At 65.0% G+C, this 26,419-nt stretch overlaps 1 protein-coding gene across 1 annotated transcript; it reads right to left on the reverse strand.

Annotated features, from left to right (window-relative positions):
- Nucleotides 1–1,730: 1,730 nt before the first annotated feature.
- On the reverse strand, nt 1,731–26,072 carry VIPR2 (vasoactive intestinal peptide receptor 2). Its single transcript, XM_054574793.1, has 13 exons — nt 25,899–26,072; nt 24,094–24,193; nt 15,997–16,104; nt 15,090–15,187; nt 9,036–9,133; nt 5,700–5,841; nt 5,131–5,281; nt 4,714–4,774; nt 4,179–4,248; nt 3,586–3,677; nt 2,828–2,957; nt 2,669–2,710; nt 1,731–2,292 (listed from the first exon to the last, which is right to left on the reverse strand). The coding sequence occupies exons 1-13, from the start codon at nt 25,956–25,958 to the stop codon at nt 2,119–2,121; spliced, it is 1,326 nt and encodes a 441-aa protein (XP_054430768.1). The 5' UTR covers nt 25,959–26,072; the 3' UTR covers nt 1,731–2,118.
- Nucleotides 26,073–26,419: the final 347 nt, after the last annotated feature.

Genomic DNA, 26,419 nt, shown 5'->3' on the forward strand with positions numbered 1-26,419 from the left:
TGGGGGAGGGGTGTCGCTCCCCGCCCCCCCCTTGGGACCGCAGCCCGGGCGGGGCAGGGGACGTGGGGCCGGGGGCGGGGGGCCACGGTGGCCGCACCTGCCCCAGCCTGGTGCCTGGACCGTTGTGTCCCCTTTGGGGGATCTGCTCTGTGGGGACGCCTGAGCCGACAGAAAGCACTCGTAGGACAACTAGAATGCTCATCAGCGGGGGGCGGGGCGGGGTGGGCGAGAGGGAGTCCCGCTGCGGAACGTTCCGCGCAGAGCGGCCTGTGCGCAGGCCAGGCGCACGCCCCCGCCCTCGCTGCCGGGACCGCTCCGCCCAGGGACCCGATTTCCGCGAGGAGGAAGGACACAGGGAGGGATGGAGGACTCAGGAGAACGTGGGAGCCGTCTCGGTCCCTCGTAGTGTCTGCCTCTCGCGGGGAGACGGGCAGGCAGAGGGTGGAACTGAGAGCCTTCCCACTTTCTGGGTGATGTCTGCCTACGATGTTTGAGGTTCGAGACCCGCTCTGTAACCCACACGTGAAGCCCCGTGACACCTGCCATTCCTGTGCAGCTGCTTCCCCCGCAGGAGAGGCGCCTTCCTCCGAGGCCCCGGTGCCCCCCCAGGCGCATGCTCTCAGGGGGCCCAGCCGGTGCGGCTCTGACCCCGGGGGCCGGGCGAGGCGGGTCCAGCCGCCCCTTCGTGCCCGCCTGCTTTGCTCTTAGGAAAACCGCCCGAGGCCGGTCCGTCTGCTCCTGTCCAAGTCCATCCTCTTGACACGTTGAATTTCAGCAGTGGGTTCGAGTCCCCTGGACATGAAGCAGTTTGGTGGAGCGTGGAGTTTATTAGAAATTGGTTTTATCTGCTTGTGGCATGAATGAGGTTAGGGGTTACTGCAAGGCGAGCACGCGTGCAGGCACACGCAACCACAGACAGGTACACGCATGCACAGAGGCGCATCGGCATGCATGCACACACGCGTGTTCGCCTGCGCGGGTCAGCAGGCTCTCGGGCTCTGTGGGGCTGGGTGGCCGCGGGCAGACCGCGCCCTGGGGCTGTGGGAGCCTGTGGGCACCGCCGACCGGAGGCCCTAACGAGGGTGCTCCGCCCGGCGCCCGGCGCCCGGGGAGGCGTGGCTGCTCCCTGCCGCCCCATCCCGGCGCCGCCTGGGCTGCGAGGGGTTTCCTCGGAGTGCGGCTGAAAAGCACGGGCTCCGTCCTCGGTTTGACACCCCGGGGCCCCAGAGGGACTTCCACGCGCAGCACAGACACGGAATCAGATTCATGGCAGTGCTTACAGGCCGCACACCCGGACCTGCCTCCACGGCTGCACACGCCAGGGGCCCGGCAGCCAGGGCCGCCCTCGGCCAACGCTGGACAGAGGCGCTCGGGACACTTCTCTGTGGTGTTACAATAATTCTCCATTTAAACAGAAACAACTTGAAGATTATTTTCCTTAAAAAGAGTAGGTTTGCTCCCCCCAGACAAAACGCCCTGTTTCCAAGGGTACCCCGGGGACCACGGGCCTGCGGGTGGAGGGGCCTAAAGTGACTCTGCAGCTCCGTTCAATGGTCAAGGGGTCCCCAGAAAGCAGGGACCCCTGAGAGGTGACATGCTGCTCCCTGCGGCCGTGGCCTTCGCGGCCAGAGAGGCTTTTCCCGGCAGGGGACGCCTTGGCCCACGGAGCCGCTTCAGGGAGGTGCTAAGCGGGCTCCTGTGTCCCACAGACAAGCGGCAGCCCTGGAGGGACCCGGGTGGGCAGGACAGGGGCCTTTGGGAAGGGGTGACCCTCTCCCTCGAGGGGGCCCAGCTCTCGGCTGAGGATGGACCCCAAGTCCCAAAACCCCCCATCTTCCTTGCAGAGCTGCTGGACCCAAGGCCAGGCCAGCAAATCTCATGTCGGGGGCCGCTCAGTCTCCCCCGTTCTCTTTGAAAATGGGTCCGTCTGCACAGCGACACCTTAAGAACAAAAGTCACCTAAATGCGGAAGGTTAACAATAATTAGATTCAGTCCCGTCTGCTACACAGTAACCCAGGTCCACGGACGGGGCGAGCGGAGGCCCGGCCCACTGAGCGGGCGCTGACGGCCCCACGCCCCGCGGTGGCCGCGTCACTCTGGGGCCAGGCTGGCAGGAGCTAGATGACCGAGGTCTCCGTCTGCAGGAAGGACGGGGCGCGGGAGCCGCGGGGGAAGTGCAGGGTGCTCTCTGAGCCGTTCCTGGAGATGGACAGGCTGTGGAGCCTGTCGTCCCGGCCGGAGGGCTGGCTCGGGCAAAGGCTCTGCCACTTCCTTCTCAGCTCGTTCTGCACCTGCGGGCGGGCGCAGCAGGCAGAGGGGGGTCGGCGTGGGGGGCGCTCGGGCCGAGAGCGGGGGGCAGAGCCCACCGCTGCCTCTGCCCTTCCGGCCGTCGTCCCCCATGTCCCATCGGCCGGACAGGAGGGGCTTGGGAAAGGGGAGGGCGGGGAGGGGGCATCGTGGTCGGAGCTGGCAGGCGGCAGGAGGGCCCAGGCGGAGCGGAAGCGCACGGGTGGCCCTGGCCGTTTGGACTGAGAGACCACAGACGTGGGCTGCGGGTCGCCCCCGGCAGAAGGCGGGGCCCTGGGTGCAGGGGGGGGGGCGGGCCCTTTAGGAAGTCCCTCCCCACCCGCACACCCGCGCCTGGGCCCGAGGCCTGACAGGACCTACCTCGCTGTTGAGAAAGCAGTACAGCACCGCCACCACCAGGCCCTGCGGGCGAGCAGGGCGTCAGGGCACACGCGCTGGGGGGCGGGCGGGGCCGCAGGGCGGGGGGTGGGGGCGGGGGGTGGGGGCGGGGGGGGGGGGGGCCGGGCCCGCCACACGCACCTGGAAGGACCCTGCGCACAGCTCAAACAGGATCTGGTATTTGGAGGAGATGCCGATGGGAAACACGGCAAACACCATGTAGTGGACGCCAAACAGAGGGATGAGCAGCAGGGTGGACTTGGTCAGCCTCCTGGCGGAGAGAAGGGCCCTGAGCGGGCGCGGGGGGATCCGCGGGGTCCTGCAGCTGGGAGGCCCCCCCCGCCCCGGCAGATTGGAAGGAGGCGGGCGAGGGGGGCCGCCCCGGGTTGCAGAGCTCATGGCCGCTGCGGTGCCAGGCCCGGCCTGGCTGAGCCCGCAGCTCAGAGCGGCTGGGCCAGCGGCCTCCCGCTGCACTAGGACTGCTTCACACTTGCGTTCTGGGCTTTACGTTTCCTTCTACGTTCCCGATGGAAATTTATTATATTATCTCCGTTGTCAGGTGTAAGACCCAACGTTAGTGCCGGCACAGACTGCGGTCTGAGGGGGAGGGAGAATTAGACGTGGCCAAGGAGGGGTGTCCGGCGACACAACGGGACGCCCCGCGGACACCCCGCCGAGGCGGAGGAGGGGTCCCGCCTGCCTCGGGCAGGACACTGTGCAGAGGCCCCACCAGCCGCCGCTGAGAGCAGCTCTCGGGCCTTGTGCTGGTGGCAGACCCAGGACCTGGACCCCGGACGCCCGTTCTCTGCCCCACACACTCTCTTCGTCCACCGCCGCCCTCTTGGTGTCCAGCCGGGAGGCCAGCGAGGGCGGCCTGGCCAGGTGGAAGCAACACTCACTTATACTGTGACTGCTCGCTGCTGCCGACCTCTGGGGACATCAGCTTCTGCAGCAGAATGCGAATGATGCTAACGAAGAGGATAAAGTTCACCTGCACGAGAGGCACACGCTTGTCCCGATTCCCCTGCACGGAGGGCGGCTGTGGCGGGGCGTCCGAGGCTCCGCCCCAGGCCCTGCATTGACGAAGGGCGGAGCCCTGGCTGGCCGGCCCCTGCCTCCGCGTGGGGCTGGGTGGTGCCTGCCGTTGGCCGCACACAGGGTGACCCCAGCTGCGGCCACGCACGTGTGTGAATTTTGAGACAGGAAAAGGGCAAGGGAAATCGGGCTCTGCCCAGCGTGTCCTGCTTGGTTGGCTTAACTGTGGCTCCCCGGAGGCGCCGCCTCGCTCGGGGGAGGCAGGAGCTCCCTCTGTGCCCGGTCGCCGAGGCCTCCTGGGGGCAGGCAGCGTCCGCCAGGCCAGGGGCTGGCCCTCCCGTGCGGTCCCACTCTCAAGCTCCGAGGGACGGGCCGTGGTGCGCCGTGCAGGGCCACGCCCGCCCTCCCCACGTGCGCCCGCACGGGTAGCGCGCACCTCCCAGCCGCCGCTACTCACCATAATAGAAATTAGAATCGGGGCTCGTATCACCCACCAGGGGCCACTGTGCTCGTTGGTATCCCAGCAACTGCAGGGCAGAGAGAAGGAAACTTGGTCGCCACCAGCTGCGCGCGGATCGCAAACGAGGACAAGAGCGTTGCCTGGGGGCTGCCCTCCCCCGCGCGGGCAGGCTGGCTGCCCTCGCCCCCCAGACGCCCTTGCCCTGGCCTGCCCCACGGCCCCGGCGCCCACACGCCCCGGCGAGCGGCACAGGGACTGTGCGCATAGAGGCCTTGCCCCATCCATCCCTACCCCGTGATTTTGTTTCCTTCTCTTCCTCTCAACACGACAGTCTTTGAACAGGGAGGGAGGCCACCCCAGTGTGCAACCCAGAAGCCGGGACGGGGGCAGGTCAAGGCCCACGAGAATCCCGCAACGTGCGGGTCGAGCTCGGGGGCGGGTGCAGCCCACGCTGTCCCCGCAACGTCAGAAAGACGGTGCGAGGCCGGCGGGTCGGGGTGGCTCCGTCTCGGGGGGAAGGCAGGGCACTCACCCCGTGTCTTCCAAGGACAGCCTGGCTATGGTCCACGCACCCGTGCACACGGTGGGGACGCCTGCGGAGACACGCCCGGTCACCCACGCCCCGCGCGCGCCCGCCCGCACCACTGAAGCCGCAGGCTTTCTGACGAAAAGCACCTCGCGACCCCCTTTCCGGCCTGGCTGACGCCAGGCTTTGCTGGCAGGCGCCCCTGCCCCGGCCTTTTCCTGACTCTCCCACGTCAGCCGCGCTCCCGCAGGGTCACCGGGAGCGGTTTTGGCCCCGTTCCCGGTTCCCAGGAGGATACGGTGTCGGCTGTAGGCACGTCCACCGGTCCCAGGAAAGCTCCTCCGTGTGTGACCGGAAGGGTTGGGGCGGCCGCGGGGCGTGGGGCCCGCAGGCTTGCAGAGGGCGGCGGGCGGGGGTGCTCACCCCATCCGATGAGGAGGTAGGCGGGGAAGCGGCGGCGGGGGGAGAAGATGGCCACCAGCAGGGTGTGCAGGTAGAGCCCCTCCACCAGCAGCCAGTAGAAGTTGGCCATGATGCAGTACTGGAAGAACACCAGGCTCAGCTTGCAGCCCACCTGGAACATCGCAGGGCGGAGGCGCCAGCTCAGGGCAGGCCTGCGCCCTGGACACCGCGCCCCGCCCACGCGAGGCGCCCGACACCCTGCACGCAGGCGCCGGCTGCGGGTGTTGGCGAGAGGCCCTTGGAGAAGGCGCCGGAGGGCGGACATGGGACGCAGCCGGGGGCACCGCAGTCCCCGCGGGGTCGCGTACTGTGTGACCTGGGGCCCCGGCGGCATCAGCTCCCCGCTGACCTCTGCCCACCTCGTCCCCACCCCCGGGCACTCCCTTCCCTCTCCCTGCTCCTCCTCGCCGCTCTCCCTCAACAGGAGATGAAGAGTCAAGGGGAAGAGCAAGAGGCCAGCCAATGAGTTGTTTCCCCGGGAGTTCCGGAGGCCCCCCTCCGCGGAGGACGCGCCCCGGGGGCAGCCTCACCCAGGAGGACGGCTGGTCGGGGCAGTGCAGGGTGCCCGAGCTGGAGTACAGGACGTCGTCCTTGACCAGCACCGAGAGGGCGCGCAGGATGAAGGAGAGGAACAGGTTCAGGTGGATGTAGTTCCGGGTGCAGTGCAGCCGCCTGGGCGGGGGAGGGGGTGAGCGCACGCGGGCTCTGTGAGTTGGCACAACACGGATCTCCCGAACGGGTTCGGCAGGGTCGCCGGGGCGAGAGTCGTGCCCAGAACTCAGCCCCTCCCTCGCAACCAGCAGAAGTGGAATTTGCACTGGAGGGGTCCCCTCCGTTCGGGCCCCACAAGGTTGTGGGTTTAAGCCACGGTCAGGGCCCTTAGGGAGCAACCAGTGAGCCCCCGATACGTGGGACAGCGAACCAGTGTTTCTCCCTCTCCCTAAAACTCAATCAATAAAATTGTTTTTAAAAGAGTTAAAGAGAAATGGAATTTAGCAAAATACACAAAATAGCATACACAACTACCTAAAAATGACTATCGAAAGATGGGCAAGGTTTTTTTCTCAAAACCACGAAACTCTGCGGAAAGAAATGAAAGAAAACCCAGACACACAGGAGTATCTATTATTATCACGGGGTGAATGAGTCAAAATTATAAGGCTACTGATCTAGAGATCCAGTGCCATCCAAAATGAAATCCTGCAGAATTTGTAAAAAATGGCGACGGACACGCTGATTTTTTAAAAATTCACACACGCGTGTAAATGGCCAAACTCGTCCTGATGAAAAAGAAGGTTGACAGACTCACACTTCTCGTTACCAAGACTCAGGATAAAGGCGCAGAAATTACAGCAACATAAAAATGTCGCCCTGACAGACGAGGAGGCGAATGGAACAACGGGGCGGCCAGTCCTGTGACACTGTCACCGAAATGCCACCACAACGCAGCGGTCACGGACGCCTTGGATCAACTGGGCGCTGTGCCCCCTGCAGAAGTCGAGAGCCCACGACTTCTTCTGCTTCCTTCCCACGGCTTCCAGCCTGGGCGCGTTGTTTCTCTGGGGGCCTCTTCTTCCTCGTCTCCTCTCCCTTTTTCTACCTCCCGTTCCCTCCCACCCGCGTCTTCCCACCGCATGGATGTGGGGTTTGCTGCCATCAGAGACAAGGGTGCTGAGCCACGCTGTGTTCCCTGTCCCTTGTCACTGGTTTGAAAATTCACCTCCCGTTCAGATCTATGGGAGCTTCGGATGCAGCTCCAAGTGCAGCTTCCAGATGAGCCGGTCGCCTCCTGCTTTTCCGCGATGCAGGGGGGTGGGCTTTGGAGACCTGCCAGCTCCCGACGGTGGACGGGCTCTGCACCGGGCACCCCCTCCTCTACCTGGTAAACCCAGGTGCCAGGAGCGCCCTCCTGGGGAGATGCTGTGAGGACTCAACTCTAAACACCTGTGAAATGCCTGGCACGACCTGCGTTGGCGGTTTCTGGTTACTCCTGGGCCCGGGGGTCAGAGCTGCCGTGCCAAGCACCGGGACCGCGAGAAGCAGCTGCCCGGACCGCCCAGCGATGCCCGGCCTTGTGCTTGCTGTCCAAGCGCTCACCGCCCTCCGGGACTTGGAGAAATCGCCGTCTTTCTCTGTGCATAGAAGGAGGGCTCGGCCGCTCAGTGCTTGTGCAGCTTACGGGGCTGCGGTGCAGAATACATGGGGGGAGGCAGCAAAGAATTCTCTCCCTGGGCGGGGCTGCGGGGCAGCGGGGCATGTCACTTCTGCGGAAAGGACCTTAGAATCTGCCTCCCGCACAGCGGCTGGGAAAGCGACAGGCAGAGGCATCAGGGCCTGGCGTCCCAGGGAGCTGCCTCGCGCCACGGTGAGGTGCAGGTCAGCAGCAGAACAGCCGCGTCCTTTCTGACGAGAAGTCTCACCAGCAGGGGGCCAACGACGTCCACAAGGGGGCCTGTGTTCGGACTCACGGAGCCGCTGGAGGCTCTCGTATGGGATCACGCCCGTGTTTTCGCTAATTCCAAAATGCTACTGGGCTGCCCACTGACGATCCGTCTCCCAGGGCGAATCTGAGGAATCCGCCGACAGCACGTTCTTGCCTTTGGATTGGCCGGCAGTTTGAAAACAAGTGGAAAAGTTTCTAGTTCACGTCACCCTGTGCCAGCCCAGCCGCCTGAGTTTTTCCTTCCTTTTGCACCGCGAAAAACTCAAAGATTTAAAAACGCACAGTAAAACACAGAGTATTAATTATTAATTTAAAGTGAATACTAATGATAAATTATTGATTTGGTTATTTATATTTAATTAAGAGAATTAACTGATTGAAACGAATATTAATTTTGTATCAGTGTTTTTTTTAAGAAGTAGAATACAGTAGATATTACCCCCGTTTTCAAGGCACTCTTCCGGGCTGAAGGAACTGTCTTACTCTTCCCGAGGACCACCAGCCACCTGCTATAGCTGAGATGCCCGAGACTTGACAAGTATAATTTGATCGCATTTGCTGGATTTCTCAGCTATATTTTTCAGGAGTCTTTACTCGTTTCCTTTCCTTTCAAGTATGGATCTGCTTAGGGGTCCTTTCTTATGCCGTCCACTTTATCTCCATACGGGGCAGCATGTGAACTACTCCTTGGCAAAGAGGAATGAGACGTGGTGGTCAAAGCCCCATCGAAACAGGCCACAGAGCGTCCACTTCGCTCGGTGCTGCTGAGGCTGAAGACGCGGGTTCAGTTCCAGGCACTTTTTGGCGTTTCCTCGACAGAAGCATCTGTTTGGGGACCAGAGCCCCTCCCTGCAACCCTGACAAATGATGTGTATTGTCCGTTCCCCGAGGAGGCGGCTGAGGGTTCGGGGCGCGGCAGGGACTCGAGCGGCACTACCACGGACACACAGGCAACATGCAGGCTGACCCCTCCCGCCGCCTGGGTTCCACGGGCCCCACAGATGCACAGGGAGGGGCAGCTGCTCGCCCAGGTCACACGGCTTCCACGGGCGGACCCAGGCTCTGAGCCCGGGCGGGCGGACTCCCGCACCCGACCCTTGACCACGCGACAGCGTCTCTCAGTGGCGCGTCAAAGCGCCACACACAGGTGTCGCCTCTGCATTTTCACCGCGTTTGCCTGACGTCTGTGTTTGGTGAGTAACGGCTGGAGTGAATTCTGATCCAAGAACGCGGACTCTCTCTGCACACGGCGGGTGTGGGACAGAGATAAAAACATGGCCACGGGGAGCACATGCCCAGCGGCAGGCCCGTGGGCGCGGGGCCGGGGCCGCGATTCTCTCTCTGCCACGGACGGGCTCGGCGCTGCACGCGGGTGGCCCTGCGTCTCAGAGTCCAGGCAGAACTGCTCGTCGGCAACACCTACCTGAAGAGGCAAAGAATTACGCTTCCGGTTGTCAGGGAGATCAGGGAGACGCTGTAGCCCAGGGTGTAAATGGCCTTCACCAGGACGTAGAACGTGATCTGCAGAGAAAGACGAGCACACCGTGAGGGGCCAGCGGCCAGCGGGCACCCGGGGCCGCTTCCCGGCCGAGGACGGGGCTCCCTCCAGGGGCCGCTCCGGCGGCTGGTCGCCCGGAACCCCGGCGGGCCCTTCCGCCGTTTCCCCTCGGCGCTAATGACTTCGCGTGGCTTTCGTAAGGCAGGTCTGTGTGCAGGGAAGGTGACCTGCCACCCTCAGGGCTCCTGGCCGCTCCCCAGACGACCCCCGTCCCCACAGCGTCTGGCCCCTGGGGCAGCACCTGCCGAGTCTCTTCCAACAAGAAAACGCTCAGCTCCACGGAGACAGTTTAAACCTCATGAATGTACAAGCGCTCAGGTGACCCCGGACTCTGAAAACGCCACGATTCACACCAAAGAAAGAGGATCACCCAGCCGTTTACAGAGGGTTGAGGGGCACGGCTGGGCCCCACGCTCTCCCTCCACATGGAGACTCCAACAGCAATGACCCGCTTCCAGTTTCCATGAGAAGCCAAGGAGGTTCTTGCAGGAAGGAAGGGTTCCATGTGTGCGCACATGCATGTCTGTGGGTGCATGTGTGTGCCTGTGTGTGCACAGCTGTGCGTCTGATGTGTGCATGTGCCTGTGCCTGTCCTCTCCTCCCTCCCTGGTGTCACTGGAGGGATCGGGGAGAAGGCAGGCCCCCGACACCGCCCCGGCGGGTGCGGCCACGCCCTCCTTTCGGCGTGGAGGCGGCCGCGCGCCACAGCTGTTCAAGGAGAAGGCAGATGGCCGGCGAGGGTTCGGAACATGTCCTCAAAAACTGTGATTTGAGGGTTTTGTCCATCTCCTATTTTCCTTTCTGAATGAGAGGCCGCCCTCCATTGCTTCCTCCTGTGATAAGAGTTCAGCTGGAAATGAAGTATTTCAATCCTTTCAAAAGCACAGAAACAAAATACAAACAGCACGTGGGCTGACAGACGCCAAAACCGCGGTGACTGGCGCCACCGGTGGGGGCGGGGGCGCACAGGCCCCCCCCTCCCCAGGCTCCCTCCGCCTTGAGCCCGCCCCTCCCGCGGCCACGTGTCCCTGCTCAGCCGCAGGCACCGCCGCACCCTGCAGGGTGGCCTGTGCGTGGCCCGCAGCCCCTGCGTCACTGCGCTCAGGCCCCACGCCTCACACCTGTGGCCCCAGGCCCCGTGGGCGTCCGCCTCGGGCGCCGTCGGGAGGGCGGGTGCGAGGGTCGCGACCCGCGGAAGGAGCGGAGCCTCGTGGCCTCAGAGGTCGAGGTCTGGGCGAGCCTCCGCCCTTCACGTGTGGACACGGACGGCAGCAGCGCGACGCCCTTCCTCCGGATCCCTGACCGGGAATCTTGACCGCAGGAGCCCCGAGGTTTCTCAGAGTCTGGGGGGTGTGCCAGGCGAGGAGAGAGAACACACGAAGAACCGCGAGCGGGGAGCATGCCCGCGCCCCGGTGCCCGGCTGCCCCCGTCCCAGGACAGGCCGCTGTTTCCTGGCCCCGGGGGGAGAGTGTCGGTCGCCGACGCGCGTCTGTTCTTACACGTCTTCCAGGGTCCCCAGACGCGCGAGGGGCCTGGCCGGCGTGGCTGCTCCCTGAAGACGCGTGGCTGCTCCCTGAAGGCTGGAGCGGGACGGCCTGGCGGCATTTCCGCCTGTGGACGAGACGCTGCCGTTCCGAGGACACAGCCTCCGGATGCCTGACGCCCCGTCATCACAGACCAAGTGGGACCCAGCCAGGCAGGCGATGCGGCCACAGGGGGCACCTCGCACGGCATGACCCGCCCCGTTTTCCCTCTGGAGGACGGACGCCACGCCCCCGTCCACTGCCCCCCGACACCCTGACTCGCCCGTGGCACAAATTCAGAGGTAAACACAGCCCTGGAACAAGGCCAAACGAGAACCCGGAGCCGGCGGCCGGACATGGCCGGGCCTCAGTGTCCCCGCCAGCGACAAGCGCTGACGAGGGAAGAGCGGGGGTCCCTGGCTCACGGCCCGGGGACCCAGGAGGTCTGTGACGAGGAGGATCTCGGGTGAAGAGGACACAGCATTCAGTGCTCCTGGTGGCAGCTCCTTGCAGTTTGACACAAAGCAGACACCGCCCGTGCCCCTTGCTCTAAAGCTGAATTAGGTCGGCCACCGTAAGAGAGCAGCGTGGGCCCCGCGTGCTCCTTGGAGGGGCCCTTCACCGTCCGCAGGGCCCGGCCCCGCCCCCGCGGGCAGGCTGCTCAGTGCGGGGGGCGCGTTCCCAAGGGCCCTGTGGGAACGGAGAGGCGGCCGCGCTGAGGGTGTGTGAGCTCTGCTGTCGGGGGAGGGGCGCGCAGACACGAGGGGCAGCGGGAGAGAGTCACGGCTGGTCTGCCCGCTGCGAGGCGAGGGCAGACGTATTTTTAGGAATATGGCATAATATGGAAGAAATGTGTCCACTTGATGCATGAAACCGCTGAAATGCCAAACAGTCCCCTTGGCTAAATTTAGCAGGCGTGTTCTTTATTTCAGAGCGATGTCAGCTAATACATAACACAGGAGGCATCCCGCGGAGGTGCCCGCGGGTCTCCGGGCTGCGTCTGTGCTTCGGCGGGACGGCCGGGCCGCCGGCCGGGGCGGCAGCGAAGGCACGTGGGGCCCAGAGGCAGCCAAGAGGGTGGGTTCTGCCCTGGTCCTTCTCGATTCGTCGGGAAGATCCCTGACACCCGGGAGAAGGGCTACACCCGGAGGCCCACAGAGGCCGGTGCTAAATGTCCAGCTGTTCCCATTTTCAGCAGCTCTCAGCACGTCTGGGAGACCACAGACCTGGGGACATCGGGCAGCAGGTGGGCACCAAGGCAGGGGTCTGGCCTGAGGGAGCTGAAGGCGGCCTTCAATGCAGGAATAGGGTCAGGAAGCCGGGGACTGGGGGCCGGCGGGGCGGGGGGCACGGGGCCGGCGAGCAGGCGGAGGGACCTGGGCTGAGAACGCAGTTGCGGGATGACTTCCTGGTGCAGGAGACCCTCCGGGGCCGCTGGGCGGGGCTTGTGGTCCCACCTGCCCCTTCCGGCAAGTGACAAGGAACAGGGCAGAGGCCTGCCGCGTGGCGCCCCAAGGCCACCGGCACGGGGTGAAATCCTCTGATGGGGTTGAACGCTTGTCCATGACTGAAGCTGGAAGCGTCCCTTCCACGAGGCGCACGCCTGAGGCTGGTTTGCTGGGACACCGAGGAGGAGAGCCTGCCGGTGCAGGCAGGACGCGGGGGGTCTCTGCTCCAGCAGAACAGGCCCAGACCTGCCGTCTTCCTGGGCTCCGGGGCTCAAACCGAGAAGGAACGGCTCCAGCCCTTTCCCTTCATGGGGCTTCCCCTCCTGACTGTACGCAGCCAACCCTGTGGCTTTGTGGAGGCTGCTCTGTTTTCCCGGGACGTTAATTAATTTTGAAACCAACCGAGATCACACACACAGCAGCCGGGGCTGAGTCTGGCTGTGTGAGAGCCGGGAACCCCATTAAACCTTGGGCCTGGGGAGACAGTGAGCACGTGCCGAGATGAGGCGTGAGTTTGAGAGGCGCGAGGACAGGGCCTGTCCCAGGCCCCGGCCCCCCCCGTGGGGCCCCGGCTGGCACTGCGGGGGCACCTCTCCTCCGGGGGCCCGGCCCGGCCCTCAGGCGCGGCCGCGCCTCTCGGTTTTCATCTTTGTGAGAATTCCCTAAACAACCAAGTATTCAAAGTATTCGTGGCAACTGCAATCAAGGAGCACAGTGATTCGCTTTGGTTGTGCGCCATCATTTTCTTCGCTTTTGAGCATTAAAATATTTTGACTTTCTAATCCGTTAGCAGGGGCTATGCATTCATGACACTTGCAGAACGTATGAAATGTGTAACTAAGAAGAAAAATAGCTCTTCAACCTGGGTGGAGAAGCGTCGGAATTCACAGCTGCTCGGTGCTGCACGCGGGCACAACCCAGGGAGCCCAGAGGTTCTCCGGTCAGCGTTGCCGGGAACGCCACCCACAGCTGCGACCCAGGGGGACCCAGGGCAGCGCTGGAGGCGCCATGTGGCCTCGAATGGCCCCCCACATCCAACGTGCCTTCCAACCTCCTCGGGGTCCTTATCCCCAAGGGCAGAGCCAGAGCACCGTGGGATGAACGCGTGAGAACCAGCCCGCCCTGCGCGGGGACGGGGGGCAGGCTCGGAGGCTCTGCGCCTCGGGCCACACGTGCGTCCCGGCGCCTCGGAGGCATAGGCCTGGGCCGATGCCGACAGAGGGACAGCGGGCGGAGGACAGAGCCCACCGCACGCCCTGCCCGGCGGAGGCCCCTGGCCCCGTCTCCCTGCCCCTAATACTGCATCCAGCAGGGCCACATGGAGGAGGCGAGAGGTGACAGGGTCACCCCGCAGCCCCTCCCGGAGTCCTGGTCATCGAAGGGCCCGTGGAGCAGGGCCCAGGGACGCGTCCTCCTGCCGAAATAGTCTTGAAACTGGGGCTGGATTCTATACACTCAAAGCCTTATTCTCAGAGAGCCAGCAGGGCGGCCTCCTAGTCGGGACGTGTTGGAAAGTCGGGGACAGTCTGGACCGGAATCCTCACGTCGCCCCAGGAAAACCTGCTCTGAGTTCAGACTTGATGTGAACTGGTCACGGGCTCTGGGCTCCGCACGGGCCACTGGTCCCCCATGCGCCAGCAGGGACGGCGGGGCGGGGGGTCGGAGGACGGGAAACAGCTGCCGCTCACGCCTGCCGCCCACAGGAGGGCGCGTGGGACCCGCACCGCGGCTGCAGCGGGGCCGGCCGGGCCTCGCGGTGGGACCCTGGGGACACCAGGCGCCACCGCGGCGCAGGGCGCCCTGAGTGACGTGCACACCGCGGCGGGTCACGCCCAGCATGCGTGGGACGCACGGCCAGGACGAGGATGCGGTGACGCCGGACGGAAGGACAGCCGGCGGCTGAGGCTGAGGGCCAGAGCCGGGGGGGAGGGCGCGTTCCCCGCACGGAGCCCAGGTGCGTGCGCCCGCCCTTCCACCTCCGGGGTCCCGGTCCCACCTCTGACGGCGGAGCCTGGCTCACCAGTGTCCTCGGGGCGCACGGGGTGGCTTTCGGCAGCACCAAGCCCCTTGCCAGCTCTGCGATCCCCAAAGGGGCCCTTCTGCTGGCCGAAGGGACTGCGGGGAACGTGAGATACCGTCGAAGCAGGCAGCCCAACGTCAGCGATCGCGCAGAACAGAGAGTGGGAGCTGGGCTCCCTCAGCCTCAGGCGAGACGGCCCTCGGGCCCCAGGCCTGCAGCCCTTGCCCCCCAGCCCGGCTGCGCCACTGAGGTGTCGCACCGGCTCTGCCTCCTCTGTCCCCACCCTGGGCTACGGCGCCAGGAGCCGGCCCAGGGGAAGGCAGCGGTCGGTTTTCTGGGGATGAAGCAGAAGAAAACCACGCTGGCCGGCTGCCGCGCTGGGGCTGAGCAGGTGGCAGGCAGGCCCGGGCCAGGCCGAGGCCACCGGTTCCCCAAAAGTCGTCAGGGAAAGGGCTCGCTGCCCTCACACCTGGTGTCTCTGGACCGTGCAGGTGCTCTGGCCCCACTGCGGGGACACCCCCAGCAAGGCCGGGCCTGGGACAAGCCACCTGTGGGGACAGGCGCCACCTCCACTGCCGGCTCAGGGCCAAGGAAACGCCCATGTGGCTTCTCGCCGGCCCACGTCCCGGCTAATGCTGGCCGGGGTGGAGAGACCCCCGTCGCTAAACGGGGCTCACGGGGCCCCTTTCAGGCGGGGAGAGCCTTCCAGACGCTCTGGCTGCAGGTGAGAAGGACCCGCCTCTCTGGCCCCCAAATGCCAGACCAGTGGGTCCAGCACGCGCCGCCCCCACCCCCAGCCCCCGCCAGCCCACAGCCGGCGACAAAGCGCGACTCTGCTCTGTGTGGCCAACCAGACGCAGCGCCGCCAGCGCGGGGAGGCGGGCCTGCGCGTCAGGGGGACGGGCGTCGCGGGAACCGGGGCCTCACCTTGCTCTCGTCCTCGGGGTCGCCGTAGCCGCACGCGTCCATGAAATCGGGGAATATCTCTGACCAGCCGTCACGGGTGCAGTTCTTGCTGATGTTTCCTGGAAGATCGAGTCTCGGCGTCGGCACGTGCAGGTCCCAAGGCCTGTCTCCCCGAGTCTCCTTCTCTCCACTCCAGCCTCCCCTGCACGGGCCCCGCAACCCCAGCTCTGTGCCCTGTGACGCTGGCCCAGGGTGGCAGCCAGACCTGCACGGCCCCCCTGAACGCCTGGCACGTCTGCTCTTCTCCGTGTTTCCTGACAGATTTCTTCAGGCTACAAAAGTCTGGACTGTTTACAACACAGCAAACAAAACACCGCCTTCTGGGGAACCAGCCCAGAGGCTTTGCCGCGAGTGAACCCGGGAGAGGCGGCCCTGGCGCCCATCGCCTCCTCCCGACTTTCTAGAAACTCAGAGAGACAGGGTGTTCACGTCCCAGGGGCCCGTTTGGAAGGTGGCACTGAGGGGGCACTGAGGAGCCGGTCCAGGGAAGACAGAGCGGGCCCCGCCCCGTCTCCAGCCTCAGGATCCTTGGCGGGCCCTCGCCGGGGTCGGGGGGCCGTGTGCACCCCTGCTTCCATGCCGAGCCAGCGGTCCCCCCGCCTCGGTGCTCAGGCCCCCTGTCTGCGTATCTGGCCCACGCACGGGGGTCTTGCTCGCTCAGCCGCCTCCCCTCTGCCCCCTGTGGGTCTGAGGTGCATGACCCAGCAGGAAGCTTTTCATCCTCTGCTCCCCAAAACCGCCCGACCCGCAGCTCCCTGACTCGCCCGGTGAAGGGAGGGGAGTCCAGCTCTTGCTGCCTCCGGGGGAGCCGGCCGCCCGCCCGCAGACGCAGGCCCCCGCAGGAGCTCGGAGACGCGCAGCCACGCACCTGGTTTGCTGTGAGGGCTGCTGAACACCGCGGGGCAGGGCACGGTGACGGTCTCGCCGACGTCCGCGGGGCGCCAGCACGTGAGGTTGTCCCAGACGCCGCGGCAGGCTGCAAGGGGACAGACGGGCCGGAGGGACCCAGGCTCAGGGTCTGTGAAAACGCTGCGCGAACGGAAAGGCTGTCTGCTAGGTAATCATCCTGCGGATTCTGTTTCTGTGAGATCGACGGGCCCCCACGACGCCGCTGTCGTCCGAGCCGGCTCCGAAACCCAGGCAGACCCGGGGGGAGGGCGTCTGAGCGATGCCGCGTGCTCGGCGACCTCTCGGCTTTCATGGGCCCCGGAGAACTTTCCTGCTGATGTGACAAAGTGGCTCCTCCGCGTCTGAGTCTTGGGGGCTTCGGACCCTGGACCCCGTTCCGGGTACTAAGGTGTCAGGCCAGGAAACAGAGGGAGGAGACAGCACCCCTCCCTCCACATTCCAGAGCAGAGAGCACCAGCACCTCCAAAAGCCCACTCAGAACCCGGCGTTTAGCCCTGGCCCAGGTGGCTCAGTGGATTGAGCGCTGGCCTGAGAACCGGGTTCGGGGGGGAGTTACCCGCCACCCTCGGTGCCTCTGCCCAGGTGACAACGGCCAGAGTCCTGCAGGGAGCCCGGAGGACAGTCCCCAGGGAAGGAGGGGGCCTTGTTTAGTCGTAACAGACCACACCTGGCGTTCCGAGGGCTCCGCAAAGACAGCCCCTCCCCAGACAGCCCTTCCGGCAGCCCCCTCCCCTCGTGCGCGGCGGCGGCGGTGGCCAGGGAAGCGGCCCTGCCGCTCTGGTCTGGTCCCACACCGGCGCCTGGTTCCCAGCTGGGGGCGGGGGGGACCCGCCTTTGGCGCCTTAATGACACCCTGTAATGTGCCTATTTGCCGTGAACACGGGCAAGTTCCAGGACCTCGCATTTGACATCTGCTTTGCCTTCTTGCATAACAAGGTGTCACATTTTCCATGTTTAATATTCCACAGAACGGAGACAATGCTCGTAAACCCCCCGTTTCCAAACCCTCGCTACCCACTGTATCTGTGACATAAACACTGATGACGTAGTTCGTTGGGAATCGAGTTACGAGGCAGCCGACAGGTGCCCCTGACACGCTGGGACTTGCCCCCCATCCTTCCCTCCTGCTCTTACCCATGATGAGCGCGAACGCGAGCCAACGGCTGTGTAAAGAAGGGAGAGACTCAGGAAGGTGGAGCGCGGGCACGCTTCGCCGGTGGAGCAAGATGCTAAACCGGAGTCCCCAGGGCTCCCCGCCAACCGCCAAGGGGACAGGAGAGCCCGATCGCGAGCATCGGAGGCCCACGCGAACCGAGCGCCCCCGCCGCGGCGGGGGCAGCGTGGGACGCAGCAGGCCCCCGGCATGGCTGCGGGGAGGACTCGCCCTCCCCAAGGAGGCCCACCCACGCAGGCAGCCCCCGAGGCCCCAGGGGGCCGTGCGCGGGGGCCACGGCCCAGGTCACAGCGAAAAGCGAGGCGGTAGGGGCTCCGCGGGGACCCGCTCTGAGGCCCGGAGACACCTCCCAAGTGTCCACCCTCCTGCCTCACAAGCTCGCACACGCGTGTTCCTCAGAGACGAGGACTCTGCCTTGTGCCCTGTGTGCCAGTAGGAAAACACTGAGCCTCACGGAGGCTGGAACAGCAGAGGCAGCGTCCCTGCCACGGGCGGCCTGTGTCCCGAGTCCCTCCCCCCAGCGAGGACACCAGAGGAGCCTGCGCAGCCTCCGCTCTGCCCCTCAGGGGACTGTGCCGGGCCAGCCCTCTGTGTGCGAAACGTCTGATCTGAGTCGAAGCCTTTGACCTGTTCCCTTTTCCCAGCCCCCTCCAGCCCGCCGCCAGTTCCGACTGGAAGCCAAACAGAATGACTCACCAGCGGACTTGGAAAAAATCCTTTTCAAAAATGGCTTTCTCCTTCCCTGTGAACCCGGCCATTTGCTGGAGGCTGAACCACAGCCAAGCGGGCTCCCGCCGGCCAGCCTCAGAGCCGGAGCGGGGGCCGCCCGCAGGCCGGCTCCCTGAGGAGGGCGCTGCCTCTGCTGCCTTGCCCTTTTCTGCACGTGCTCACTGCAGGGGAGCACACAGGCCCGGCCACGGGGCTGTGACCAGCCTTTCCTCACTCCAGCTGCCCCCGGCCAGTGGGCGCCCAGGCGTCCACAGACCACGCTCACGGCCCCCGCCCTCTGACCTCTCGCTGCCAGGAGGCCAGCGCGTCCGGAGCGCCGCCCCACCTCGGGGCCTCAGGTCCCCATAAAACTCATCCAGCGGCCGAAGCCAGGCTGCCGGAGGTTCCGCCCGCAGCCCCGCTCTGCTGGGGGCTTTGAGAGGCAGCTGCTCCCACAGGCTTGTTTGACTCTCTGCCCAGAGGCCCCACAACAGACCCCCGTTCCTGCGCCCTGAGGCTGTCGGTTCCCAGAAGGAACCCAGGGTCCCCGCTTCCCCAGCTTGGGGTGCAGGAGCTGCGACAGGGTCCCCCGGGGCGGCCGCCAGGAGTGGCGCGGCAGGCCACCCGCGGCTCCGGCCGCTGCGTCCCTGGCTCTGCGGCAGCCTCTCCTGCAACAACGCTGCCCTGCAGTGACGGCTCCTTGTCGGGCTGAGGGGGCGCGCGCCGGCCCGCAGGAGCCCCGGGGACGGTGGCCCGGCCGCTGCCAACCCCTCACTCCCCTCGTGGACGTCCTCCCCGGCACCTCTGCGGCCTGCCCAAGTGGCCGAGGACAGGCGCCCAGGCCCGCGGTCCTGCTGATCGCCCGCGGGTCTGTGCGCTCACAGCCACGACCCAACCCCCACAGGAAGGGCCCTGCCTTCTGGAGCTCGGACGGCACCGTGCGCGAAGGCTGCGGTCGGGTGACAGGGACCGGTGCCGGCAGACGCAGGGCACAGAGCGGCGTCCGGAGGGGAGACCGAGCGGCCCCGGCGGCAGGAGGTCTCTCCCCAGGGACAGAGAGGGGGTCAGCGGGTGTCGGCGGACCAACCGCGGGCGGAAGGAGTCGCTTTTGTTGGCAGCTGACAGTCTAACGGGGCGGCTCAGGGTGTGAAATGACCTACGTGCCCCCGGGGACAGAGAGGAGACGAGACGGGTCCGAGCCGGAAACTGTGCCCTCCCGAAGTCACGTGCTCTCGGAGGGGCCGCGGCCACGCCCACCCCACGGCGGCCACGACAAGGATCCATTTCTCAACAAACGTTCCCGGGCGTCCCCAGCGCCCGGCCGACCGCGGCGGCCTCGACCCAGAACGGAGGCTCGCGGCTCCCATGGGGCCTCGGCGCGGGGACGGGCACAGGCACGCTCAGCCCCCAGGGCGGCGCAGCTCCGGCCTGGCCGGGCCCCCGGACACCTGCCCGGGCCCCGGGCCCCACAGCTCGGCCAGGACTCCGAGTGCATTCAGGGGCTGCAAGGACTGCTGTTCAGACGACACCGGGGCCTCCGGGACGCTGCCGCGCAGGGCCCGTGGGGACCCCGGTGAGGCCGGGGTCGCTCCCTGCCCGGACGTCGCCTCCGGATGGTGCTCGGAAATTGGATCCCATCGGACTTGGAATCTGGAGGTGGCAAAGGTTATTTGGGGTGGGGGGCGGTTCAGGCCGATTTCATGGGGGGGACACATTCTTGGCAGGGGACTTGCTGTCACGCTGCTCCTGCCTCCGGCAGCCGCAGAGCAGCAGCCCGTGTACGGCCCAGGGCCGGCCTCCGCCCAGCAAGACCGAGCACGCGCCGCGGACGTCTGCGCTGCGGCCGCCTTTTAGGAACAGTCGCTGTCCAGCCCTGGCCGGGCGGCTCCGTGGGTCGGAGCGCCGTCCCGTGCACCGAAAGTTCGTGGGTTTGATTCCCGGTCAGGACACATGCCGGGGTCGTGGGTTTGACCCCCAGTGCATGTTTCTGTCCCTCTACCTTCCTCTCTGTCCAAAATCAATCAACAAACCCTCGGGTGAGGGTTTAGAAAAACAGTCAGTGTTTCCTAATAATACGTTAAAAATTCTCAAGACCTTCCCTCCAGCGTCTGCTGACCTGGGACCTTTTGGTGCCAAACGGTCTTCGGCGGGCGGGGCGGAGCGTGCCTCGCAAAGGCCCTCCGTGGTGTTCCAGGAAAAGCTCCCGTAGATTTACGCTCCGGACTTGGGCGGCTTCCCGGGACCGATCCAGCACATCCACCCACCGGGGTCTGACGACGTGGCACGCCGCCCTCACGCGGCGCGGCACAGCGGTGTGACCCGTGTGTCCTCTCCGACGGGGACGGTCGCAGCTCCCGAGGCCCGCCCCCCACGGGCCCCCAAGGGGGCCGCCCTCGACAGGACCAGAGGACCGGTGTGGCCAGCCGCCCGGGACCCCGGGTGCCCTTGCCCGGCACCCCCAGCGCACAGCCCGCCCCCCACCCTTCCCTCCACCCTCCAGGGCCAAACCCTCAAGTCTGCCCGTGGCTACTCCTCCTCCTGCCCCCAGCACCTTCTGCCAAAGCCTCCGCCGCCCCGGCCCCCGCCTGGTGCCCCCCACCCTTGGCCTTGTGGTGGTCCCCTCTCCTCTTCGCTCTCTGGAAGAGCACCCATGGACCCCCAGGGACCTGCCTTGAGGTGCCGGCCCTGCCCGCCTGAGGGAGGGGCCTCTGGGGCGGCGAGGCCACAGGCCCGGGAGCCATGTTTGTGGGCGTGGGTGGCCCAGCGGTGTCCTGTGCGTCCTGACCAATGAGTCTCAGCGGTGAACCGACAACAGGTCACGAAGCTCTAACCTTCCTTACAAACTGGGTCCTCTGAAGGGCTTTAGACACCACATGGGCTTCTGTCCTAGTTCTGTGTCCGTCTGTGCTTGTTTCAGATTCCTTGTCAGACACGCCAATCCCCTCGCCAGAGCTGAAAACTGGCTTCCTCGTGCATCGGACGCTCTTTCACACCAAGTTCTTCATCCTGCAGAATTTAACGTGAGCTACTACAGACGCTTCCTGTCTCCTCTCAGTGGTAATTCCGTGAGGCAGACGCACGGTGCTGAAGGACAGACGCCCCGTCTGTCCAGCGAGACGCTCACGCAGAGCCCAGCGAGGCTGCCTCCCCTTGTCGACGGTGTCTTCGCCCCGGTGACTCGGGACTACGGTCGCCCTGGCACCCGAGCCGCGCATGTTGGAAACGCTAAGGAGGGGAGAGGGAGCTCAGCACACAGGCTGTCTGCCCGAGCCTCCGGCACGTTGCTGCTCCGGCCTGACCGGCCGCGGTCCGGGAGCAAGCGCTTCCCGCTGGTCTGAGAGGCACGGTGAGTCCGCGGCACGTGGGTTTGCTCCAGAGGCACCGAAACGGTCCCTGCGGGAAAACTGAGCGACTCATTCCCTCCCCTCCGAGCACGGCCGCGGTGCCATGGCCTCGACCTAAATTCTTCTTTCTGCCCAAGCGGCAGCCCAGGCGAACCGGCGACTCACAGCCCCTCCCCAGACGCCGCCGTCCGCCCGTGGGCTGTGGGTCGCACTCATCGCGGGGCCCCCGGGGACGCCAGACCCAGACGGGCGGGGCCCAGGGGGCCGGACGCTGCAGGGCTTTGTAAGGGCCACTTGCAAACTTTTCAGAGATTGGAGTCTTTTATGTGAAGTTTGCGTTGCTAATGTTCCCTGAGGATGGGAAGTGGGGCCGTTCAGTGCCCGCGTTTCCTCAGGGCGGGGAGCTGCCCCGTCCCACGGCCACACCCCCTCCTTCGGGGGCTGTCAGCCCCCCCCAGCGCCCCCCACATCCTCGCCACCTGCCCCTCCGCCCCGCCTCACGCATGGCCCACAGCTCACACGGCAACGCGCCGCCAGGGCCGCGGGCGCACGCCTGCGCCTTCCGACAGAGCAGCACAGAAAGAACACGGTTCTGAGCGTGAGAACGCCGCCCTGCGCCAACACGAGACAGCCAAAACACAGGCCCTTCCACGTGAAACCTTGACGCGGGTTGGAGCACCCTGACCTCCCGAGCCCGCCCGCGGCTGCCCGGCCAGCACCTGGCCGGGGCGTCACCACACAACGGTGTGGGCACCCCTGCACCGTCCTCCGCCCGCGGTCCAGCCCACCCCGACCAGCGGCGAGGGGCTGCCCAGGCGGGACAGCCATGGCCAGCCTCCCTGCCACCCTCGGGGACCCTGCCGCCTTCTACGCAACAAAATGTTCTTGCTGGGTGCAGGAAGGCAAGGGTCCCCAGGAAAGAAGGGGCGAGGGCATTCCAGGGGCATCTCCGACCCGCCAGCCGCAAGGGGCGGGCCAAAGTCAGTGTGTGCTGAGGGTTTATCAGTAAAAGGGGCGACTGAGGGGCCTATGCCTCAGGTAAAGCTCTCCTCCCGGCCCGTTCGGGGAGGGCTGTGTGCCCAAGGCTGTGGCCGCGGCCAGGGAGGCGGGGCCTGAGGAGGCCGCAGGAAATGGACGTGTCCGGCCTCGGGGAGAGAAGGCAAAGGCTCTGAACCCCATTCAAAGGCTGGAGATGCCTCACAGCTGGAGTTCTGTTCACGGCTGCGCTGGGGTCAGCCCTGGACCCGTCTCAGCTCAGCAGTGCCGAGATGGCGTGAGGAGGCGACCCCCAACACTAACCCCGTCCCCAGGAGACTACCCCTGGGGCCTGGGGTCACGGCCACGCACCAGCTGATTTCCACGGTTTTACTCTGTCCCCTCTCAGCCCTTGCTTTTCCGAACGTCTCCATGTCCACGGAGGGGGAGGGACCCTCGTGGCCACGACGACCGTTTTGTCGGGACCCGCGCCTCGTCCGTCCTGGCTGACCAACGGCCAGCACGTGCCTCTGCCCAGGACACACACTCGGACCCTGCGGCGGCGGGGCTGAGCGGCTGCGTCCAACCAGGGCACCAGCGAGGCGCGGCCCCAGGACCGCACGCGCTACGGGGGCTCGGCGCCTGGACGGGGCGCGGAGCCGGCGGCCTCCCTGGCAGTGGGGGACGCGGGCCGGCGGGCGCTCGGCCCGGAGCGGGAGCCGCCCACGCGGCGGGTCCAACCGTGACGCGCTGGGTTTCTACGGCTTAGCACACAAAGAAGATGTAAAACTCCTTGTCAGTATCTTAGATTCATTATAAGCTGAAGTGGTACTGATTCAGATACATTTAGATACATAAAGTGTATTGTTAAAACTAATCTCATGTGTTTCTTTTTATGTGTATTATTTTTAAGGTTTTATTTACTAATTTTTAGAGACGGGGAAGGGAGGGAGCGAGGGAGAGAAACGTGAGTCGGTTGCCTCTCGCCAGCGCCCCAACCGGGGCCAAACCGGCGACCCAGGCACGTGTCCTGGCGGGGAGTCAAAGTGCTGACCTTTCGGTCTGCGGGACGCGGCTCCGAGCAGCCACGCCCGTCGGGGCTGTTCTCACGTGTTTTAACGGGGCTCCCAGAAAACTCAAAGCCACCTAAGCGGCTCCCTCTGTGTTCCTACTGGGCAGCGGCCCCTCACGCGCCCGCCCCCGCGACTGCGGTCCGAGGGCCTCCGGGCCCCCCGCGCTGCCTCCGCACGTAACCCTACTTTGACGTCCTATTTTTCCTTGAAGAGGATAAATTAGTGGCACAGACCAGAGAAGAAGGAGGCTGAAGGGCAAAGGCTCTTGCTGCTGTTTCCTCTCTGGGGGTCGCTCAGGACCTTCTGCGCTTAGAAAACAAACGTGCGCGGCCCAGAGCACCTCCCCTTGGACCCGAGGAGAAGAAAACCAGCGCGTTCGCTCCAGTCACACAAGGTCTGTCTTCAGGAGAAGCAAGATCTCACCTTCCTGTTTGATTTCTGATACGTTTCCACTGTTCGGAACTGGACCAAAAACCCTCTGTGATGTTACTAAGAATTTAAAATGCAAGAAATCAGAGGAAACTCCTAGAAAACAGAGGTGCCTTTGCAAAGCATAAAAACGCCCCTGAAATTATTTTAGTAACAGTTGCTATTGTGTCTAAGCATGGAAACTGTTTTTGTTAAGGATTAAAGCTTTCTTTTAAAAGGTCTATGTGAAGGACCTTCTCTTCCATACGAGTTTACCAGAAGTTTATTAAAAGCAGAGGAAATGGAGCTTTTTTGGGGTGGGGGTGCAGACGACCGCACTATGCCGGCTGCACGCCCACGAAGCCCCCCCTTACCTCTGAGGGGCTCCGCCTGGGCCTGCAGGAGCCCCGCGCACTTGGTCTCCTCCTCCTGTATTTCCAGATGCAGCCGGCATTCTGGGTGGATGCTGCTCACCTGGCCAACGAGTCCAAAAACAGAGAGAGCTACGAATCCCACCCTAAGAAGACAGTGATGCGAAAGCCCTACCAAAGAAAATACCCCCGGACCTCCAAGCCACAGAGTTTTAAGCGGCTTCCAAACCAGCACTCAGCTACAGACACCGTCTTTTTAAAAAGCTTCACGATTTGCTTTGTGAGGGATTGTAAGACAAACACAAACCCTGACCGAACTTGCCTTGAGCGGGAAAATACGTGTTGTCCGTGCCCTGACCTGACGCCACCGAGCCCTTTAACCCAATAGCCGTTCAGTCTTCGGTCCCATTTCCCTGCCCCCGACTTAACCACCGTGAACACGTGTTTACGGGCTTTGCCCGAGGAAAGCCCTCCCCCCCTCCGCCCCCAGGAAGAGTCGGGGCAGGATAACTGTGTCCTCAGGGGCTGCGGCCACGGCAGAGACTCGGCCTTAGGGTTTTCAAAAGCCGGGCGTTGGCAGTCACGCCGCCTCACGGTGCAGAGACAAGCCCCCAGCTCTCGTCCTTCAAGGCAAGTTCTGCTCTGTTTTTACAAAGGTCAGATGGTCCCTACTTTTTATCCCCTGCTCGCCCCCCAACAAGTACTGACAGTGTTGCTGGTCCCCCTCCCACGTCTGCACAAAATTCGGCTTTTACTAAAGAAAATCGTCGTCTCGGGCACGTGTAGCCACCGACGTCTAACACCCTGCTGTTGACAGTCCTCAGTCAGGGCTCGAACAAGGGCTGGAACTTCCTCGGAGAAGGAAGGAGAGGAACTTCATGCTGGGTCCTTTGGCCACATTTATCCTTGTTTTAAAACACGACCCGAAGCGCGTTCCCCGCAGCTCATCGCTGGACAGGCACCAAGGGCAGAGACGCCGGCCTCCGGCCGCCCCGTGCACAGACAGACAGCGACGCTGTCAAGGTCAGGGGCGGGGAGAGTCTATCGACTTAAACAGAAAAGTAATTCCTTTGTTCAGGTATTAAAAGACGCTGTCATGCCTGACAACGTGGAGGGGCTGCTTGTCCTGGGACATCTTAGAAATTAAACAGCATTAACCGTCATGATTCCAGGGCCTTTTAACCAACCAGCTTTTCCAAAGTGCTGGAACGGGCGGCACATCCAGCAGCCTTCCTGGGTGGGAGGCAGGTTCCTGGCCCCTAAACCAACCCCTGCCCCCCCCCCCGCCCCGCCCAGTCCTCAGCCACCCTGGCCAGCGCGGCCCCTGGCCTCGCAGGCAGAGGACGGGGGTGAATCACGAGGGACCCGGTTCTGGCTGCGACAGGCCCTGAGTAACACGGGGTGGGCGCCCTTTCCCTTTCTCTGTTAAAGGTCTTCAAAAACACAGAAGGGAGAGTTCCTGAGAAGCCGCTAAGGCTCCAGTGTAAATCATTTCCTCTGGCCCTCTTACATAATGATAAAAAAAAAAGATCAAAGCGGAGTGTTTCCAAAAGGAAAGTTTCTTGGGCCACAGCGCGTCCGGCTTTGACACGCGAACAGCCACAGGTGCCGGGGGCGACCCACCCCCGTTCCTCTCCGAAACGCGAAGCGCGCGCAGGTGGCCGCTGCCTGGCCCAGGGGGACGCGCGGGGAGCGCCAGGTCCTGTGGGGACAGCGCCGCGGGGACCCGGAGTCCCACTTCCAGCGAGTCGGGGGGGGGGGGTGGCGGGGGTCGGGAACGGGGTCGGGACGGCGCCGGGCGCACTCACCGGGCTGAGCAGCCAGCAGCAGGTCAGCAGAGCAGGCGGCAGCAGCGCGGGCGCCCTCATCCCGGCTCCGCGGCGCCGACATGGGGCGCGCGGCGCGCGGCTCCCGGGACCGCAGTCCAGGCTCCGGGCCCGAGCGCGGCGCGCCCAGCAGCTGCCACCGGGCCGCCCGAGCGCCTGGTCCCCGCCCGCCCGCCGGTCCGCCCGCTGCGCCCCGCGCTCCGCCCCGCGCTCCCCCCGCCCCTGCCACCGCCACCGCCTCCGCCGCCGCAGGAGCCGGGGAGGGATGCGCACAGGTGGACCGAGCGCGCAGCGGCGGGGTCGGCGGGAGAGCGGCTGCAGCGCCCCGCCCACCCTCAGGCACCGGGGCCGAGGCTCGGCGCGTGGGCCGCCGTGGGTGGGGGCCTGCTGGCGCCTCCTGGTTAAATATCATCCTGAAGACGCCCGGGAAAGTGGCAGGAAACCCGGTCAGCGTGGGAGGGCGGGCTCAGTGGGGCTCTGTTGGGGCGGCTGAACGTTGAGGA

The sequence above is a fragment of the Pteronotus mesoamericanus genome, unplaced genomic scaffold, assembly GCF_021234165.1.
Source record: "Pteronotus mesoamericanus isolate MK-2021 breed Mesoamerican mustached bat unplaced genomic scaffold, CSHL_Meso_final contig_265, whole genome shotgun sequence".
In the NCBI taxonomy this organism is placed as follows: domain Eukaryota; kingdom Metazoa; phylum Chordata; class Mammalia; order Chiroptera; family Mormoopidae; genus Pteronotus; species Pteronotus mesoamericanus.